A 19,480-nucleotide genomic window follows, 5' to 3' on the forward strand; every position below is an offset into this window, starting at 1 on the left:
TCCGACGAGAGGAACTGCCCAGGTAAACACGCGATCACATGTGTGCAGCCTTTAAAGCCTCTTTCCTCTTCACTTTGTCCATTTTAAGGCGAGACACTACGGGTGAATAGGGTCAATTTTGTAACTAGCAGATATCACCATTAAACTTTCCCAGTTGATTACCTACATTAAGATGAGAAAAAAATGTATTACAAGTTTTCTGTAATTTAATGTTTAAATATGCAAATTAGGCTATATCTAATAAAATATGCGCTAATTTGCATATATGTAAAAAAAAAAAAACGAAATCTGAGTATTGGATAAAGCCAGGTTCAAAAAAATGTTTTCATTGTGTTCATATATTAGACGGGGTTTATAGATATCTACTTTTGTTATCCTGTAAATCAGAATATCCTGTCATTTGCCTTAAAAATAATATTTTCGCCATGTTTTTTGGAATAAAATGTTATGTAAATCAGGCTAGGAATAATATATTTACAAATCCCTCTGTAAATGTCTTCATAATATAACTAGGTACAAGACTGGAAGGTTTGGTGTATATCAGTGCGACTGAAGTGGAGATTTCAGACTTGGAGAATGAGAGAAAATACATTTTGAGAAAACGGGCTTTAAAGATTTATCATCAGCCAATGAGATTGCGCATTCAGCCCTTTTACTTTCACGATTGGTTGTTGATAAAAAGGAAATTACCATATTTGGTCCGACAGCATTGTACAGGAGAGAGCTTTCCAGCGGTGTGTGTGATGGCGGTGCAGAGAGAGATCGCGGATCATGCTGATTTATAACGCCAACTTTTGATGAATTTATGAGAAATCTACAGACGCAAACAGACACAGTGCAGTAAAATAAAGACCTAAATGTGTATTTCTGACTTTTTTTCACCACAAGTCTGAAAGAAGACTAGCCTGGGAAAACCCAGACCACTTCCGGCAAATTTAGATTTGCTCTGCAAGTGTGTCTGGCAAAGAGCCCATTGAAACCCATTTCCAATCTGTCGAAATCGCGGCACCAATCAGAAACGTTGGGGCGTGCTTTACACGATGACGACAGAGCAGAGACGGTGACGCAGATTTTGTACATTACAAAGATGGATGCCGCCGTGGAACATCACTCGTTCGAATCAGCTATCGCGTCTGTTTCAAGCGATTTAAAATTGTCATTTTCGTTAAAACCCGAGAATTGCTGAGAGTCTCGAGATGTTTCTCCGTCGCTCTGCATACGTCATGTCATTCATCGCTCTGATTGGTTTTAGATCTATCCAATTGCGCCCAGAGCCATTTGAGTGACGTCCGTTGGTGACGCCCCTGTGGAAATGAATTGTCTATGCAGCTTTGCCAGACCCTAACTCAGTTACAACTGAGAGTGGTCTGGGTTTTCCCAGGTTAAAAGAAGACATGGTATTGAAGACAAATAGCCCAAAATCTTACAATTGACCAGTGAAAAGAAAAAGATGTTTTGGCCTGCCGAGTCTCGCCTTAAAAAAAATTGCAAGTAAAATGTTGACAAGAAATGAGTTTTTATTCAAATCTCTGAAGTTTGATTGCAGACTTTGTGAGTTTAGAAGATCTGAGCACATACAGTGTGTGCTGTGCGCTTTCCTCTCAATAACAAGATAAACACACAACACAAATGCCAGCGGTGAGAAAACAGAAGATCAGAAAGCACATGATCACAGCGAGACTCCAGTCACGTCATGCTTATTTATAGCACTTCATACAATAGATTGCTTTAAAGCAGCAGCTTTATGGTATTAAACAGGAAAAAACAGGGTCAGTGTCGCTTTAAATTAGAATTACAACTTCAGTTTCTAGTATAAAGCGTCTCTCCAGTGTGTTTTTACTCACGCCTGACCTCGACGGACTGAACAGAAGAAACGAAGACCTCAGAGCCACTAGTACAGAAGGACGAGCACACATGGAGAAACTTGAGATATTCTCCAATCATTTTCATTAGTTTTCAAATAAAATAAAATCGATTGAGATTCTGCTGTTATTTAGAGTTACAACCGGAGACAAAAGCTTGTGCTGTCTGTGCATTGGCTCGATGATATATAGGGTGTGCATGAACATAAATCTGCACATATGCAATGCATCAATGCTAGTTTAAAGGTTTTTACCAGCCGAGAAAACTTTTCCGTAAAGTTTGCTTTGACTCCTGAAACAAACTCCAAAAGATTTTGTTTTGTGAGAAACTTATGAAGCCGAGGCACTCAAGATTAAAAGATCTAAAGAGCCTTTATTTACTCATGGCTTAAATCATTAATAAAACAGAAAAAAGCACACTGACACAAGCCTTCATCGGGCATCACGCTGGTTTTAAATTATTTAAGCATTGAGGCTTTTTAGATCTCTTAATCCTGAGCGCCTCCGCTTTAAATGTTTTTCATGGAATAAACTATTCCTTATCCAAAAAGAAAAAACACCAGAAAACTCTGCATTCTTGTTTATGAATCCAAGGAAGTTTGTTTTGTCCCGATTTTTGTTCACAACCTCTAAACTCACTCGTCTCTCTTTTTTCTTTTTATTCTTCAGATAAAAAGAAGCGCAAGTGTCCATCAAACTTCTTCGATTGTCCGAACGGCCGCTGTATCCCCATGAGCTGGACCTGTGATAAGGAGAACGACTGTGACAGTGGAGCGGATGAGCAGCACTGCGGTGAGTTTCTCTGTGCTTATATCCACATCATAAACACGACTGTTCATTCACTCTTTCCCCGCCAGCATTTAAAGGGGAACTAAACCGCTGGTCAGAGCCTAACTCCACCCACTGCAATATATCAAAAACGCTGGAAAAATGACCGGGGGGACGAACCAAGGGCAAAAAAAAATATATATGGTGTTATCGTTTACAATTGACCATTCGCAAAGACCCGCCCCCCTTAGTTACTGTCGCTATGCCCGACAAGCTACGGCGCTCTCACACACACCATGTTCTCACGCAGTGAAAAATACATCGCGGAGCTGAGAGGACAATGACAACACACTGACAGACACAGCTTACTTTTCGGTTACTTTTGATATTAACATTAAACAAAGTCTCACCTTTCAAATTTGGTCATTTTTTAAAAGAAATTTAAACAATAAATAGCGTTTTGTGGCTCTTTAATGTGTGTGACAGATCGCTGTGTCGCCTCAGTTAAAGCCGCTGGTGAACCGAACATCTCTTCTAGTTCATTTATAGCATCAAATAAACATGAATGAACATCAGAAGGAATGTTGTTTTAACCGCGGAAAGGCGTCAGTACACTCCGCTTCTCAAGCTCAAATCCTCCAATGTTAATTTACTAACTCTCCTGACTGCTTTGTCGGACAAAATGGCGGATGGCGAAGTATGATTGATCAGATCACCTGTCAATCAAGCTCCCTGCGAATGGTCAATTACAGTCTTATATTCAGTCATTTTAGAGATTTAAAATGTTTATAAATAATATTAGTGACACGAATATTCTCAGAAAGCACAGAATCTGCTCCTCTGCAGCGCGAGCTCGTGTGGGGGCGTGGCTAGTCATACGGCACACGGCACCACAACTTCCAATAGGAGAATTCAACTGCAGTACCACCGTTCAACCTGAAGAGGGCAGCACTCAGATGCTTTTACACCATATATTGTAGAATTAAAACACTTTATACCCAAATGTCAAAATATTTACTCGAATCAATGAACAGCACTAATAAAGCCCCAGTCTTACAGATCATTAACTAAAAGTTGTTTCAGGGTTTAGTTACCCTTTAAAAACTAAAGTTGCCAGCATTTTTTATCATGTTCACACAACTTTCATGGCTCCCAGAACATTTTGTTGTATGAATATCTGAACATACAAAACATCAAAAGAAAAAACAGAGCCTCTCCCTTTCTCCCTTTAAAAAAATAAAACATTTTATTCTAGCTTTACACATTCTTTATTTATCAACACTTGACTATGGGAAAAAGCAATATTTTGAACAAAGTGTAAAGAATAGTGTGACTGATCAATCACAGAAAGTTGTATCGTTGACCTGCGTGAAGTTGGCCCCCCACCCAACGCAAAACGTCGTCAATCGGCTCAATCGTTTGTGCTCCGTTTGTGCTGGTTTGTGCCAGTAAATTTTTCGTTAATAGTAATAACTCAATAGACTTGAGTGCAAACTTCCATAAAATAGCACACTACTTCTCCAACTGTAGCTACTGTTAAAAAAGGGGCTGTCTATAATTCGATGTCTGATATTTTAAAAGCCCGATGCAGCACAAACAAAAAATTTACCGGCACAAACCAGCACAAACGATTGAGCCTATTTTGACGACGTTTTGCGCTGGGTGGGGGGCCAACTTCACGCAGGTGTATCGTTGGCGATCCAAATGCAGATGAAGTGTAATAATAATAATAATAATCAAAATACACAAAGGACACAAACCAGGGAAACAAACAATTAATTGGGAGTGATGAGCGGGAACTGAACTCAATTCATAATAAGAGTAATACCAGATTTTTTAATTTTTTTCCAAATTAGGTTTTGTCACATTTATATAATTTCTTAAAGTTAAAGCTGCAGTCCGTCGTTTTTCCTCTTTGTCGCCATCTCTGTTCGCAATCTGCAATTGCAGTTATTCGCGGAATTATTAACTGTGCGTGGGTAGTAAATCGGCATGAAACAGCGCGGATGAACACAATGTATTGAGGAGAATCTGTCAATTACGCTGTGGATACTGTACTGTCATCAGCAATCTCAGAGTATACTTTTTGAAAGTGTCAACATTAGAATTTTCATCGGAAAATGTCATCTGAACAAGTAACTAAGTAACATTCACTTTTGTTCTAACCAAATTCGGGGGGTGGGGGGAAGCATTGCAGTAGGCTAACTTATATCATGCTGATTAAATCTAACGATTGCTTATATCACGTCAAAACGTGAACAATATATTTTTTCTGAAGTCCGAAGTCTTTGGGTTTTACAACTGGTGAATCTCCAGTTGTCCCTGCCCTGGTGATTGTCGCTTTAAACTTTCGGGATCCGCCGTAACAAGTGCTAAGCTAAAACTCCACCTCCATCATCCACACACGCTATATAGCCGACTAGCCGGGACTCCTTCTCTATGTGTACAGAAGTGACGTAATGACGCAAAGACATGCTCGAAATTCCCGCGGAAATCCACCAGTACCACTGGAATTAAAATCATTATTACAAGCTGACCGTTTTGAATCGAGGTAAGGCAAGCAGATCGTTTTGAACACTGGCTGGTTAAGTTTTTTTTCAAAAATGTCTTTTTTGATATTTTTAAACCCAAAAAAGTGCCGGACTGCAGCTTTAAAGTCGCATGAAACAGAACTTGCATTCGTCTTTTCTTATATCTGAGCGAAACGGCTTCTGGAACAAGAGCAAATGTGGGCGGAGCTTGATTTTGTCTGTGGGGAATTGATTGGATGGTTGTGGTTTGCAATTGGCGGATCTCATGTGAGTGACAGGTTGCCCCGCCCACATCATCAGAGAAGAGAAGAGATGCTGCAAGAGGAAGTTATTCTCATTCAAGATTACCTGGAACATGAATTTAAACAATAATGATATGCACCAGTAAATAATTGAAAATAAATTATGCAATATTACTTAAAAAAAGAAAAAAAAAAGAATTGTCAATTTTGAATTCATTGTGACTTTAAGAACAAATAAACACACTTTCAGATCTGTCCAGTTCATTTGAGTCATTTGTTTAAAGGTATTTGGAATAAGTTTTGTCTATGAAGAATCTTGTGAATAATTCACTAACTGAATAGTTGAATTATTCTGCTCAGATAAGTTCTGCTCAGCGACGCAGTTTGAGTGTGGGAATCACCGCTGTATTTCCAGCAGCTGGGTGTGTGACGGAGCGGACGACTGTGGAGACGGGTCAGATGAGGACAGCAGATGCAGTGAGTGCTGATGCTTCACAACTGCATGCAATGAGACATTTACAGTATAACGAATAGCTTGACTGATGGATCACAGAGAATACAACTTTTTTTAAAGTGCCCCTATTATGCTATTTTAAAGGTTCCTAATTTTGTTTTAGAGTCTCCTACAACAGGTTTACACACATTCAAGGTCAAAAAACACTTTAATTTCCTCATAATCTCCACTGCAGCGTCAGCTCTATTCTCAGTGTCTGAAACGCTTCATCAAGGATTCAGTCTCTCTAAACCCCGCCTCTCTGAGAGCTGCTCTGCTCTGATTGGTCAGATAACAGTCTGTTGTGATTGGTCGACCGTGTCAGAAACCAAACGCTCATTATCATATCTGAATCTCAGCTCCGGATCTTCCTCAGCTCTTGATACTCAGTGATACGAACAGTAACGATGGCGACGGTTTTACCGTATCAATCTCATCAAAGTGGATTTGCTTTGTCAGCAGAAAACAGCGTCTTCTCCACATGAACAACACGAACTCTTCCAGTCTCAGATAAACTACAGTGTTTGAGGGTCAAAGTAGACGTTGTTCACGGCAGCCAATGAAGAACATAGACTGGCATTATGCAAATCTGTTACAAACCTACGCAGATTCAGCAGGAAGTGAGACTGGAGTTACTGACGACTCGATTCAGTTCAGAATCACTTCTGTCTTTCAGGAGACAACAACTCTGTGAAACTTTGCAGATCTTTTACATTCAAACATCTCTATTACACACCACATGAAAGGGAATATCCCAAAAAGCATAACTGGGGCGCTTTAACATAATAAGTGACATTGAATTATTCCAGAAATTGTTTTATGTGTCTGAGAATCATGTGTGTTTTTGACTCAGAGAATAAGACGTGCAGTGCGGACGCGTTCCAGTGTCCCGACTCACACAAGTGTGTCCCGCAGCGCTGGGTGTGTGATGGCGACAGAGACTGTCCGGACGGAGCCGACGAGAGTGTGAAGGCCGGCTGTGGTGAGTGGTCAAATACACCTCCTGCTTGTCTGCAAATACTGTGCACATCACTCCTGCTAAACATGTGTTTTTCCGTTCAGTGTTCAATAACACGTGTAAGGCGGGAGAGTTCATGTGCCAGAACAGACAGTGTATCCCCAAACATTTCGTGTGTGACCACGACAAAGACTGTGGCGACGGATCCGACGAATCTCAGGAATGCGGTACGTTCATGATTACTTCAAACAAGATAATTATAGATTTATGAAATCCTTATTAAAGCGACAAAAGTTATTCAGTGAAGAGCAGTGAGGGATTTTATCTTTCTTTTGTTCTTTGATTATCCTTGACGGCAGACAGCGCCAGGTTTATTAGGCTCCTCTCACTTTAAAACCTGACGCACGTGACGCAGATCTGACACGCATCCCGTTTTCCCACTACTCTTTACGCTCATTTAAAGGGGTGGTATAATGTCCTTTTCACAAGATGTAAAATAAGTCTCTGATGTCCCCAGAGTGTGTGTGTGTGAAGTTTTAGCTTATAATACCCCACAAATATTTGTATATATCATGTTAAAGTTGTCACTTTTTGAGGGTGAGCAATAACGCACCGTTTTGTGTCTGTTCCTTTAAATGCAAATGAGCTGCTGCTCCCGGCACAGGGGGCGGAGCTTCAAGAGCTTGTGTCCTTTTACCTCACACACACACACACACACGTGCACTGAACATTTCTAAAAAGAAAATATAAAACAAGAAGAATGACAACGTAGAAGCAACAGGACATTTCTGATTGGTTAGTTGATGAATTTATGTAGCTTACGGTATGTGTAGTTATGTGTAGAGGATACTCAACAAAACGCGTCATTTTGCCATATTTTTGTCCGTTCAAGCGCCGTGTGAAGTGGCTTTCTGTGCGCACAAGTGTGTGTGTGAAACACACACAGGAGATTTACAGACACACGCCAGTAGTAACGCTCTGCCTTCTCTTTTGTGTCTTATTGTGCTTGAATGGTTCAAAAGCATTTGCATGAATAAGATTATGATTATCTAATGTAACGGATCCAAAGGATGATGGGAAAAAATGGATGCTACTTTAATTGCATTAAATATTTTTAATGCGCTAAACTGAAAATAATTAAATGTGTGCGTTAACGTGTTAATATTGACAGCCCTAGTTTGATTACAATAAATTAAACATTAACTCAAATAAAATAAAATATTAAAAAGTATTATAATTCAGCTTGTTGCCAAAGCAACATTTCTAATTTGCTTGTAGGTGCAGATCAAAATCTAATTCAAAATAGGGTTACACATTATTGATAGTCCACTATAGACATCCTAGCAACTAAAGGTAACTTTGCATCTACATGTCAACTAACTCTCATTAGAGTATTAGTAGACTGTTAGGTTATAGACTGTTTAGTAGCTAATGGGTTAGTGGAATAAGTTGAGACGTAGTTGTAAAGTTACTTATAGTCAGTTGAATGTGTGTTGAGAAGCATCACAATAAATTGTCAGTAGATATTAATCAGACAGTCAACTAATACTCGAATGACTGCTATTGACAATTAGTTGGAAAGTTAATTATAAAATGTCTAAAGTGTTACCCGAAATATTAACAAAAAGTATCATAGTATATCATTGATAGTAAAATAACACTGCCTCTTGGCAATATTCGTGAACACACCTTAAGAACAATACTGTTCAAATAAAAAGAAGAGAATAAAACATCAGCAAAACTGTTTTGGTGTGCATTACTACAGAAGTGATGTTTCAATAGGTTTGTCTTCACTGTGTTATTTGAGATCTCATCAGCCTGTTCATCTCTGTAGAGTATCCTGCGTGTAAAGCCAATGAGTTCCGCTGTGACAACGGCCGCTGTCTGATCCAGAAGTCATGGGAGTGTGACGGAGAGTTTGACTGCCACGATCACTCAGACGAAGCTCCCAAAAACCCTCACTGCGACGGCACTGGTATGAACTAATGCTAATATATCTGTGACCTTGTTCTAAATGACAAAGCCAACTAACTATCCAACGGTCTTTGTGGCGTCATGTAGTGTGAAACAGGACCAACCGAACTGAGAGCATTTGGGAGTCACAGAACAATGCAGGCACACTATTAAAATATCAAAATACCAAGTGACATTGGGTATTTTTGGAAAGGCTTTGGAAAACATGTCCTAATGGTTATAGACCCGTTTTGCGCCAACGTCACAGTTACGTCACGGCGTTCGCTGGAGGCAAAACAGAGAAAACTGGAGGCGCCCAATACAAACCAGCACAGATTCAGCTACATAGGAGCTTAAATTATTATTATTATTAAATGTCATCTTCTTGGGTTCTAGAATCGACGGAGTACAGCCTCCAATTTGACATTTTATCGCATAATGTTTTCTAAATGATTGTGATTATTTGTGAATCATCTATGATTGTAGTTTTGATTGATTGTAATCAAATACAAAGTTAAAAAATGAATATACTGTATCTAAAAATTTTATTTCAAGAAAATATTCACATTATTAAAATTCCACCATAATGTCACTCTTTACATCGTCGTCTTCTTGGCGCTGGATATGCAGAACCTCGGGTCGTACCACACAAGTCTTGTACGTGAGCATTTATCATATAGTTATTGGCATCTAAATATTTATATGCCCTCAGTTTCTCTTTACTCAGTTTTTCTATCAGGTCGGTGTAGAAGTCAGGCCACTCGACCGGAGGCGGCGTTAACGTTAATCCTGTCAGATCGTCCATCATTGAGGGAGCGTGTACGGGTCGGCCAATCTGGTTCCGTCCATTAAAATGAACTTTTGCAAATAACAATCGCGGTCCTGGACAGTGAGTGAGCTCGCACATTAAGATAAAATCGGATTTTCTCCAGTCATTGTTAAAAAACAAGCTAACAAAACTTGCAAACTAGCGTTAGTGAAGCGGCCAGACGGATCGTTCTGCTTCCACCTAAGCTCCGCCCACAAAAAAATGTTACCATGTTTACTAACTGAAAAGGGGTCTATACTGGAAACCTGCAGGGCTCTCGTGGGCTGGACCAGTCCAATCTGCACATGCATTAATGATTCTTTCTTTTCTCCTTCAAGCAGAAAAGAAGTGTAATGAAACGGCGTATGCGTGCGGGAACGGGAAGTGCATCAGTGAGATGTTGCTGTGCAATCGTAACGATGACTGCGGCGACGGGTCGGATGAGCTGAACTGCTTCATTAATGAATGTCTGAACAGTAAACTGAGTGGATGCTCTCAGCTGTGTGAGGACCTGAAGATCGGGTTCAAGGTAAAGCTCATGCTCATGCTCACTTTCCCATGTTTAGAAAATAAGCTTCTTTAAGGCAAGACACGACAGGTGAATAGAGTAAGAAAATTAACCAATATGACCATACTTCCACAGGTTATTGTTCACAGTATATTACGTTTTGTGAAATGCAATGTTTCAATATGCAAATAAGGAATAATCTAATTAAATATGCATTTATTCGTTTCATTTTCATGACATAGGTCAAGGGGATTTTTCAGACAGGGTCTTTTTATTACTGCATAATTCAGAAAATAAACTCAACAGCCAGAAAATCTTTTTAAGAATAAAATTGTATAAATCAGGTGGAAAAAAACTGAACAAACCCCTATGTAAAAACCTACAGAATATAAATGCATGAAAAACATGTTTTTGTCTGTAGTGTCTTGCTTTTAAAAATACTATTTACTTTTTATTTACTTCACACTGGCACAATCCGATACTTACTTTTCTTTGTGTTTCTCTCTCCAGTGCAGATGCCACACTGGCTTCAGACTGAAGGATGATGGGAAGACCTGTGTAGATGTGGACGAGTGCTCCACCTCGTATCCCTGCACACAGCATTGCATCAACACACACGGCAGCTTCCGATGTGTGTGTGTGGACGGCTTCCAGCTCAGCCCCTACGACCACACCATCTGCAAGTCCACCTCTGGTATGGTCGGTTGCAGTAAAGATGAGATGAGAAGGATTAATCGCAGGCAGTAACAGTTTATTCAACTTTAAAGGGGACCTATTATGCACTTTTTTTTAGAAGATATAATATAAGTCTCATGTTCTGTGAAGTTTCAGCTCAAACTACCCCACAGATCGTTTATTATACCTTGTTGTAAATGCCCATTTTTGAGTTGAAGCAAAAACATGCTGTTTCCGGGCATGTATCTTTAAATGCAAATGAGCTGCTACGTACCGCCCCCCTTTCCAGAAGAGGGCGGAGCCTTTACAGCAAGTGCCTCGGATACTCTGCCAAAAACTATCAAAACATTTGGTTGGTTTTGATTATAATCTCATTTAATACATCACATGAGTATGAAACTAAGTTCTCTTTCACGTCTTATTGCACTTAGCCTGCCTAATACACACGAGGTTGTGTCAAAAACACACAAAGTTCACATAAACACAGTCGATTATGTCTGTGAACTTAAACAGCAAGTAAAGAAATCACGTGTATATTAGATCTGTGTATTAAAGGGATACTTCAGCATTTAGCATTAAGCTTTGTATCAGTAGAAAACCTGTAGTATTTTTGAATTACCGTGCTTCCCTCCCTCATGTCCCCCTGACGCGAGAGATTTATGTATTTTTTGTCTGTAAAAAATCCTCCGATGACGCAAAAATCTAATTTTGCGTCATCTGAGGCTTTTTTGGCCAGAGGCTAGAGACTACAGCCAGTAGGAGGCGCTAGATCCGCATGTCTTCAACCCGTCCATAGAGGCTGGGATCTCACTCACAGAATGTACAAATAGTGTCAGCCATCTTTTATTGGAAGCTAAGCTAACAGGTTCTTGTTCTGTGGAGAAAGCTGAGTAGTAGCGGTTACCATCCTCTTTTTCCCGGACATGTCCGGCCGTCGAGATCGTCCAAAATGTCCGGGATTTGGCTTTTGCTTTCTGCAGTCGCCATTCATTGATTACATGCACACCTTTTGTTTCAATCTAACTTAATTCATTCCGATCGGTGAATCTGAATGTAGTGTTTACATGAACGCTTAACAGTGATGGGTTGATGTGCGTTTTAACATTGCTAAGAAAATTCCCGCTCCTCCGTGAGAGAGTGCGTCTCACAGGTGTCGCTCATCAGTAATCACGCCACCGGCCTCGCGCCGTTCTCCCGCGGCCGTCAGTCTCATCCTGTCAGTACGACGACGTGGGTAGCGTCGCTATCTCCGACTCAGCACTTGAAAGGGAACTACAGATGCATAAAAAAATAAACACTTAAATGTGTATTTTGAATGTCATCTTTCCACAAGTTATGAAGAAGTCAAGTTATGGAAGCAAAATAGCCTATAATCTCAAAATGTGCAAGTGCATGGCATGTTTATTCATACCTGCAGTCATGGGAGTTTCTTTTTTACTTTAATGTTTTCATTTTCACTTCACTGTATAGACGAGGAGCCGTTCCTCATCTTTGCCAACCGTTATTACTTGAGAAAGCTCAACTTGGACGGCTCAAACTACACACTTATAAAGCAGGTATGATTTGACACTAGTGCTATTTTTTTACTCTATTCTGAAAGATTTGTTTGCAGTTTCTCCTCATGAACTGTCTTCATTTGCAGGGTCTGAACAATGCTGTTGCGTTAGACTTCGACTACAGGCAGCAGATGATCTATTGGACAGATGTCACGACTCAAGGCAGCATGATACGCCGCATGCACATCAACGGCAGCAACGTTCAGGTGATTTCCTTTTAGCCGCATCTTTATTCAACCTTAAGGTCCTTGCACACTGAGTCTGAAATTTTCGTATGCGTTTTTTCGTATTTGTTATTCAGTGGCTCTGAATTGTCAAAGCACCTCGCAAAATGCTTGGTACAGATGCGAAAAAACGCAAAAAAATCAAACCCGGTCGGAATTTTTTTACTACGGGCGAAAGTTTTGGAGGCAGTGTGTGAGCGTGATTGACAAAACATGAGGTCGTATTTATTTTTAAACGTGCTAAATTTTCGGACGTAAATTTCGCACTCTGTGTGCAATGACCTTTACTGTGATGTCTTGCAAACGTTGGTTAAAACTAGACTTTCGTTCGGATTCTCTGGCAGGTTCTCCATCGCACTTCTCTCAGCAACCCTGATGGTCTGGCTGTTGACTGGGTCAGTGGTAACCTGTACTGGTGTGATAAGGGACGGGACACTATTGAGGTGTCGAAGCTGGACGGAGCATACAGGACTGTTCTGGTCAACACTGGACTCAAGGAACCCAGAGCCGTAGCTGTGGACGTCCGCAATGGGTGAACAATACATATGCACCTATTCTTCTTTTTGGGATACTATCTTTCAAAGTTAATCTTTGATTTTTTTAAGTTACTCCTCGATTGTCGAATGGAATTTGTGGCAGAAATTCACATCCCTACTGAGTATCAAGAGCTGAGGAAGATCAGGAACTGAAATTCAGATATGATAATGAGTGTTTGGTTTCTGACACGGTCGACCAATCACAACAGACTGGGCCTTATGACCAATCAGAGCAGAGCAGCTCTCAGAGAGGCGGGGTTTAGAGACTGAATCCTTGATGAAGCGTTTCAGACACTGAGAATAGAGCTGACGCTGCAGTGGAGATTATGAGGAAATTAAAGTGTTTTTGACCTGTGATGCATGTACTGTAAACCTAATGAGACACCAAAACAACATTAGGAACCTTTAAAATAGCATAATAGGGACACTTTAATTGTTTGTTTTTCATTCTTTTATTCTCCTCTTCCTGTTTCTGCTAATATTCCTTGAAGGACGGTGACCTGAACGTGTCTTAACGATGATGTTTGTCTTCGTCAGGTACCTGTACTGGTCTGACTGGGGTGATAACCCTCATATCGGCCGCATTGGGATGGACGGCAGCAACAGAAGTGTGATCGTAGAGGACAAGATAACGTGGCCCAACGGTCTCACTCTGGACTTCATCAATGATCGCATCTACTGGGCCGATGCCAGAGAGGACTACATCGAGTTTGCCAGCTTAGACGGAACCAATAGACACACTGGTGAGGGGAAAACACAAGCCATTTGGTAAAGAGTCTGCAGGTTATCACAACCATTTTTGGTATTCAGTACAGCAGCAGGATCGTGACTATAAACTGTAGTTAAGAAGATGATATAAGAAACTTACAAGTATACATTTTTGGAAGTATATTTTATAACTGAGCATATGACAGATGATAAGGAGGACATTGAACGGAAACGTTGCATGTTGTATATGCAGGCTAATATACTTATGCGTAAGGGTTCCCACGGGTCCTTGAAATCCTTAAAGGTTTGTGAATCTGAAAAAACAAAAAATCAAGGCCCTGGAAGGTTTTTTGAAAATAAACACACACAGATACAGGTCCTTGAAAGTGCTTGAATTTATTTTGTGCAAGAAGTGTTCTGGAAAAAATTCCATATTCCCTCCGCTAATGTGTTATTTCGCCAGCACTTCGTGGCCTATGCACACTAGCTTGCTTGATTTACGCTAGTTACGCACATTTACCCGTTACGTTAATTGTTTGTTTCCCACGTGAGGTACTTTGTGTTGTACTTTGCCATGATGTTCACGCATGCAAAACTGTAACAATGTATCTTACAAGGTAACACGATGTAACCTTCCTCTCACTTGAAATGTGTCCCCGCATTAAGTCCTTGAATTTAAGGGCATTGGACCTGGAAAGTCCTTGAAAGGTTTTTAAGTTAACCGAGGTGTGTGAACCCTGTTAGTTCTTGTTCAGACAAAGTGAAGACCTCACTGTTTAAAGCATATTGCACACACACATACTGCCTATTTGTGGACAAATGATAGAACATCTAGCAGAGGCTTACAATGATGCAATGACAGTTTTATTAAGGAGACCTAGATGGCATAGTGCAAGTGAGATGTTTGTGTGGGAGTTAACACAATTAAAGCTGTGTTAACTTATGTACAAATTTATCTACTAATGCTTCTAAAAATGAGATTATCATGGGTCTATCAAACATAAGGTTTAGCACTACACGATATCAGTCTAAATTGTGGAAACACTAAATCGTTTTTGTTGAGTGTGTTTTAAAACTTGGACCCTGAGTCTGTAATAAAGTTTGGATTGATATAACTTCACTACCATTAAAAGGTAAGCGTTTTGTTATATTGTGTAAGGTTGCTGTGTGTTTATTATGTTTGTGTAGTTAATAATCCCCATGTTTGTGTTGCAGTTTTGACTCAGGACATCCCGCACATATTCGCCATGACTATTTTTGAGGAGTACATCTACTGGACAGACTGGGAGACCAAGTCAATCAACAGAGCTCACAAAACCCAGGGAACGAACAAGACCATGCTGATCAGCACACTACACAGACCCATGGACATCCACATCTACCACCCCTACAGACAGCCAGAAGGTCAGGACACTCATGAGCTGCGTTTACACACAAATTACCCCCAACAATTTGTCCCAGGAACTTTTTTAGCTTGCTGTCTGCATTTCCACTGCGATCTAAAGTACCGTAAAGATTAGACAAATTAGTCTGGTGACGTAAGACTGTGCGCTACTTTACAGTTCCCGCTGGATTTCATCCTCTGAATTTAAGCTTAATAATCCCTGAACCTCGTCGTCGGTCCATCTGTCATATTTTTTAAACCCCATTGTTGATTCGAATAGCAAACAAATGTTACTGCACGCACCGCAACAGATGGTGGTTAGAATGCTGCGTGGAGTCAACCAATGAAAATGCAGCATGAACTCAACCAATCAGCATGTTCAGCGCCCAAGTCCCGCCCCTAAAAGTTCCTGAACTTTGAAAAAGTTCTACCTCGCAAGTAGGGACTTTCGGAGTGGGAAATATTTACCTGGAACTTCATCTAGTGTATAAATATCAAGAGTAGTGTCAGTTCTGGCAGGTCACGTTGGTCAAGCTCGCATCAGTGACTCTCAGCTGATCCTCTACCTATAGGAATACGACACTATCACTGTATACATATATAAGCTCTTCAGTATTATCAGCAGCGATCGCGTTTCTCAGAAGCGATTACTCTCCTCCCTCCCCAGCTCCACCTCTCGCCAGTCAGGATTCGGCATTCTGATCACCCCTGATGAATCAGACAAAAATTCACTAATTATGTTGTACATTAAAATCTTGAATCTTACCCTAAGGGAGGATATTGCTGCTCGTATCTATGCTAGGCTGCACGGATGCGCAGGGAGTTCTCGCCCAGAACGGAACCATACCGCCAATCCTAACTGCATGCTAATTGTCAATCGTATTTGACGATAGTGGTCCTGACAGAAGTCATTTTATGGTTCCTGCGGTCGAGACACACGAGCACCACCCCAAAGTCCCTAGATCCTGGGGAAAGTTATGCGGTGGAAACTCGGCTATATACTCACACTCATCTCATCCAAATGTCACAGCAGCAAAAAAAATTAAGTCAGTAAAGAGAAATTGAATTAATTGTAAGCAGATGCCATTTGGTTGATGTATTCTCTTTTCCCAACATCCCAAACTCTCATCCTGCTACAGTAGCCACGCCCCCGACTCTCACTACTGGTTGAGCTGGAGAGTGATTGACAGATCTAAGCGGACCACTCTCAGTGTTTACATGGTGTCTGTGAGCCTCAATGTTCACACTTTTGGGGGAGATAAACCCATGAATGGCATACTAATTGAACTAAACTGGGTTAAAGGTGCACTGTGTAATACTTAGGAGGATCTGTTGACAGAAATGCAATATCATATACATAACTATGTTTTCAGTGGTGTATAAAGACCTTACTTAATTAACCGTTATGTTTTAATTATCTTAGACTCTATCTATCTACATACATTGAAATGTGCCCTTACAAAAATGTGCCGACACGTTTCTACGGTGGCCCTAAACAGACAAACGCATGTCGTCACTATGTTATTGTTCTTCGTGCAAAGAAGCTAGCTAAATAAAAATTGACATAATGATGAACAAGTAACAATAATATTCGCAATAACATATCGTTTTACTAAATAATTAAGTAAACCTTATTTCTTAAATTTATCTTTGTAAAGAAACCTCAATGCTTAACTGGCTACTCTCTGCTGTCTCAGACGACGACATCACTTCCTGTCGGCCACCGTAACTTCTGTTGGCTGCAATTCACAACCTCACCACTAGATGCCGCTAAAAAGACACAAGAAATCTTAACATACTTAAAATACGCCTATAATCAGGGCCGTAACTGGTGTATCCGGGGCCCGGTGCAGGTTGTTGGAGGAGGTAACATTACCCTGCCTGTAATGTTGTGTTGTGTTCCCTTCTCTCCTATTAGTCACGAATCACCCATGTCAGACAGACAATGGCGGCTGCAGCAACTTGTGTCTGCTGTCTCCGGGTGGTGGCTATAAATGTGCCTGTCCAAATAACTTCTACCTGGCCGCTGATGGGAAACAGTGCATGTCGAACTGCACCGCGAGCCAGGTGAGGGCATGATCGTGAGATCAGTTAAACCCATGCTGAGACAGAATAACACAGTGTTTCTCATTTAAAATATGTGTACCTGTAACATCTCTCCTCAGTTTGTGTGCAAGAATGACAAGTGTATCCCGTTCTGGTGGAAGTGTGACACTGAGGACGACTGCGGCGACCGATCCGACGAGCCTGCCGACTGCCGTGAGTGATCGTGTGGATAGTAGGAGAGACATTTTCACAGCCAAACCCATGTGTAATACGAGCACATTTGTACATGTTTCTGCTCAACAGCTGAGTTTAAATGCAGACCGGGTCAGTTCCAGTGTGGCACTGGTATCTGTACAAACCCAGCGTACATCTGTGACGGAGACAACGACTGCCAGGATAACTCTGATGAGGCCAACTGCGGTACGGTTATGGACATTTTTCAAGTATCTGTTCTTTTAGGATGTTTTTTTTGGGGGGGGGGGGGGGGGGGTGGCAAATTGTCACTTTAACTTCACTGCATTCAAAAACAAATATCAAATGAACCCGACGAATCAGTGCGCAAAACACACTGAAGAATTAATTTGTCAACCGGACGATTCTAGTTGCCGCTGTTCTCGAGTCAACAACTCACTGATTCAATGACTCGTTCAGAGTGAGTCTACAGTTTACAATTCATATGAACCTGATGATTTAGGCCCCATCCACACGACTGCGTTTTCGTTTAGAAACGGAGACCTTTTGCTACGTTTGCACCTTCCGTCCAGACTACAACGGCAAAAACGAAGACCTAAAACGGAGAAGTTTAAAAACGCTCCGACCCCGTTTTGCTTTTGAATCCCGAAGGGCGTTTTAGTGAAGACGGTCGAAGCGGAGGACTTTAGAAACGATGAGGCAGAGGCTCACGCTCGGCTCTATGATACCCCTTTTCCACCAACAAGAACCAGGTGCTGGTTCAGAGCTAGAGCTATTGCCGGTTCGGAGTTGGTTCTACTGACGGTTCTTCTAAGAACCGGTTTGCCTTTCCACAGGCTAGAGAGCCAAAACAGAGCCAGATCTTACGTCACATCTCATGTTGCCCAGCAACGCTAGCGCGGCAGCGCCAAACAAAAACACACCAGGCTTGTTCGAGATGGTTCGGCTTCTCGCAGACCGATCGCCGCGTGACATTAAAGCACTGCTAAAGCGATCAAAAGCACAAGGAGTCGTATGATCTCCAAATACTCCCGGAGCTCTGATCGGTCCGCGCCGCTCCGATGCATCTCGAACAAGCCATCAACAATAACGGACGTTGCAATACTATGGATCCTCATGGGATTGCAAAAATACATCGGAATCCAACGCGTTCGTGTAGCTCGCCGTAACTTACATAGACGGATATTATAATCGAGCTGCTATTAGCTCGACTAGCTGCTATTTAAAAATGGCGGTCACAAGTTTCTATTCGTCTTGTTGGTCACGGTAACCCCGCCCCCAGCCCCTGACGCAAGCGGTTCTTACTTGGCTCCGTTCTAGACCCTGCAATGATTTGGTGCTACTTAAGAACCAGTTTTACTGGTTCGGAGCTGGTGCTTTGGCGGTGGAAAAACAAAGAACCGATTTGAAACTAGGCTCTGGCTCCGAACCAGCACCAGCTCTGCCTTGGTGGAAAAGGGGTATGATTGGTGTCATCAGTCATGGCGTATCCTTCCCTGATTCGTCAGCCAGCCATCACATGACCCGTCCCCGGGAAGAAAACATACAAAAGCAGCCTGGACTACGTAACGTTAGCGACTGCAACATGGATAACGAATTACAAGCGTTACTGACGTTGATGTCTTTGCTAGCAGCTGTTGTGCAAATAAATTCTGCATTTTACAACGCTATAACTGCCTACATGCGGCTGTTTACACCGGCACGCGCATGCCCAGTGTTGGTGAATGGTCACGTGATCCGCGTTTTCAGTCGTTTTAATGTGGACGGAGATCAATTCTGATACGCAGCTAAAGCGCTGGTGTGGACGGAGATCGTATTCGTTTTAATTCTCCGTTTCTAAACTAAACCGCAGTAGTGTGGATGAGGCCTTAGAGCGCAAATCACACTGAACAATTAATTTGTCAGTCGGGCTGATCTAGTTGCCGCTGTTCTCGAGTCAACAACTCACTGATTCAATGATTCGTCCAGAGAACGTCTGCTGTTAACAATTCATTAGATTGTTAAAGTCTGAATCAAAATGAGCAAAGAACTGGGAG

The 19,480-nt window shown here is 41.4% G+C and overlaps 1 protein-coding gene across 4 annotated transcripts in view; it reads left to right on the forward strand.

Annotated features, from left to right (window-relative positions):
• lrp1aa (low density lipoprotein receptor-related protein 1Aa) overlaps positions 1 to 19,480 on the forward strand; it is a 187,818-nt gene that overhangs the window by 124,810 nt on the left and 43,528 nt on the right. For 2 of the 4 annotated variants that reach the window (XM_079597544.1, XM_079597545.1), the window contains exons 49-64: positions 1 to 22; positions 2,532 to 2,654; positions 5,764 to 5,880; positions 6,750 to 6,878; positions 6,959 to 7,081; positions 8,689 to 8,829; positions 9,954 to 10,144; positions 10,634 to 10,817; positions 12,269 to 12,354; positions 12,441 to 12,560; positions 12,923 to 13,110; positions 13,652 to 13,857; positions 15,038 to 15,226; positions 17,125 to 17,273; positions 17,372 to 17,465; positions 17,556 to 17,672. The exon at positions 1 to 22 is cut by the window's left edge and continues 128 nt beyond it. In XM_079597544.1, coding sequence (XP_079453670.1) covers positions 1 to 22; positions 2,532 to 2,654; positions 5,764 to 5,880; positions 6,750 to 6,878; positions 6,959 to 7,081; positions 8,689 to 8,829; positions 9,954 to 10,144; positions 10,634 to 10,817; positions 12,269 to 12,354; positions 12,441 to 12,560; positions 12,923 to 13,110; positions 13,652 to 13,857; positions 15,038 to 15,226; positions 17,125 to 17,273; positions 17,372 to 17,465; positions 17,556 to 17,672 — 2,179 coding nt within the window. The remainder of the gene's footprint in view (positions 23 to 2,531; positions 2,655 to 5,763; positions 5,881 to 6,749; positions 6,879 to 6,958; positions 7,082 to 8,688; positions 8,830 to 9,953; positions 10,145 to 10,633; positions 10,818 to 12,268; positions 12,355 to 12,440; positions 12,561 to 12,922; positions 13,111 to 13,651; positions 13,858 to 15,037; positions 15,227 to 17,124; positions 17,274 to 17,371; positions 17,466 to 17,555; positions 17,673 to 19,480) is intronic. The other 2 variants (XM_079597546.1, XM_079597547.1) reach the window with 1 other exon arrangement.

Source organism: Phoxinus phoxinus, assembly GCF_949152265.1.
Source record: "Phoxinus phoxinus genome assembly, chromosome: 22".
In the NCBI taxonomy this organism is placed as follows: domain Eukaryota; kingdom Metazoa; phylum Chordata; class Actinopteri; order Cypriniformes; family Leuciscidae; genus Phoxinus; species Phoxinus phoxinus.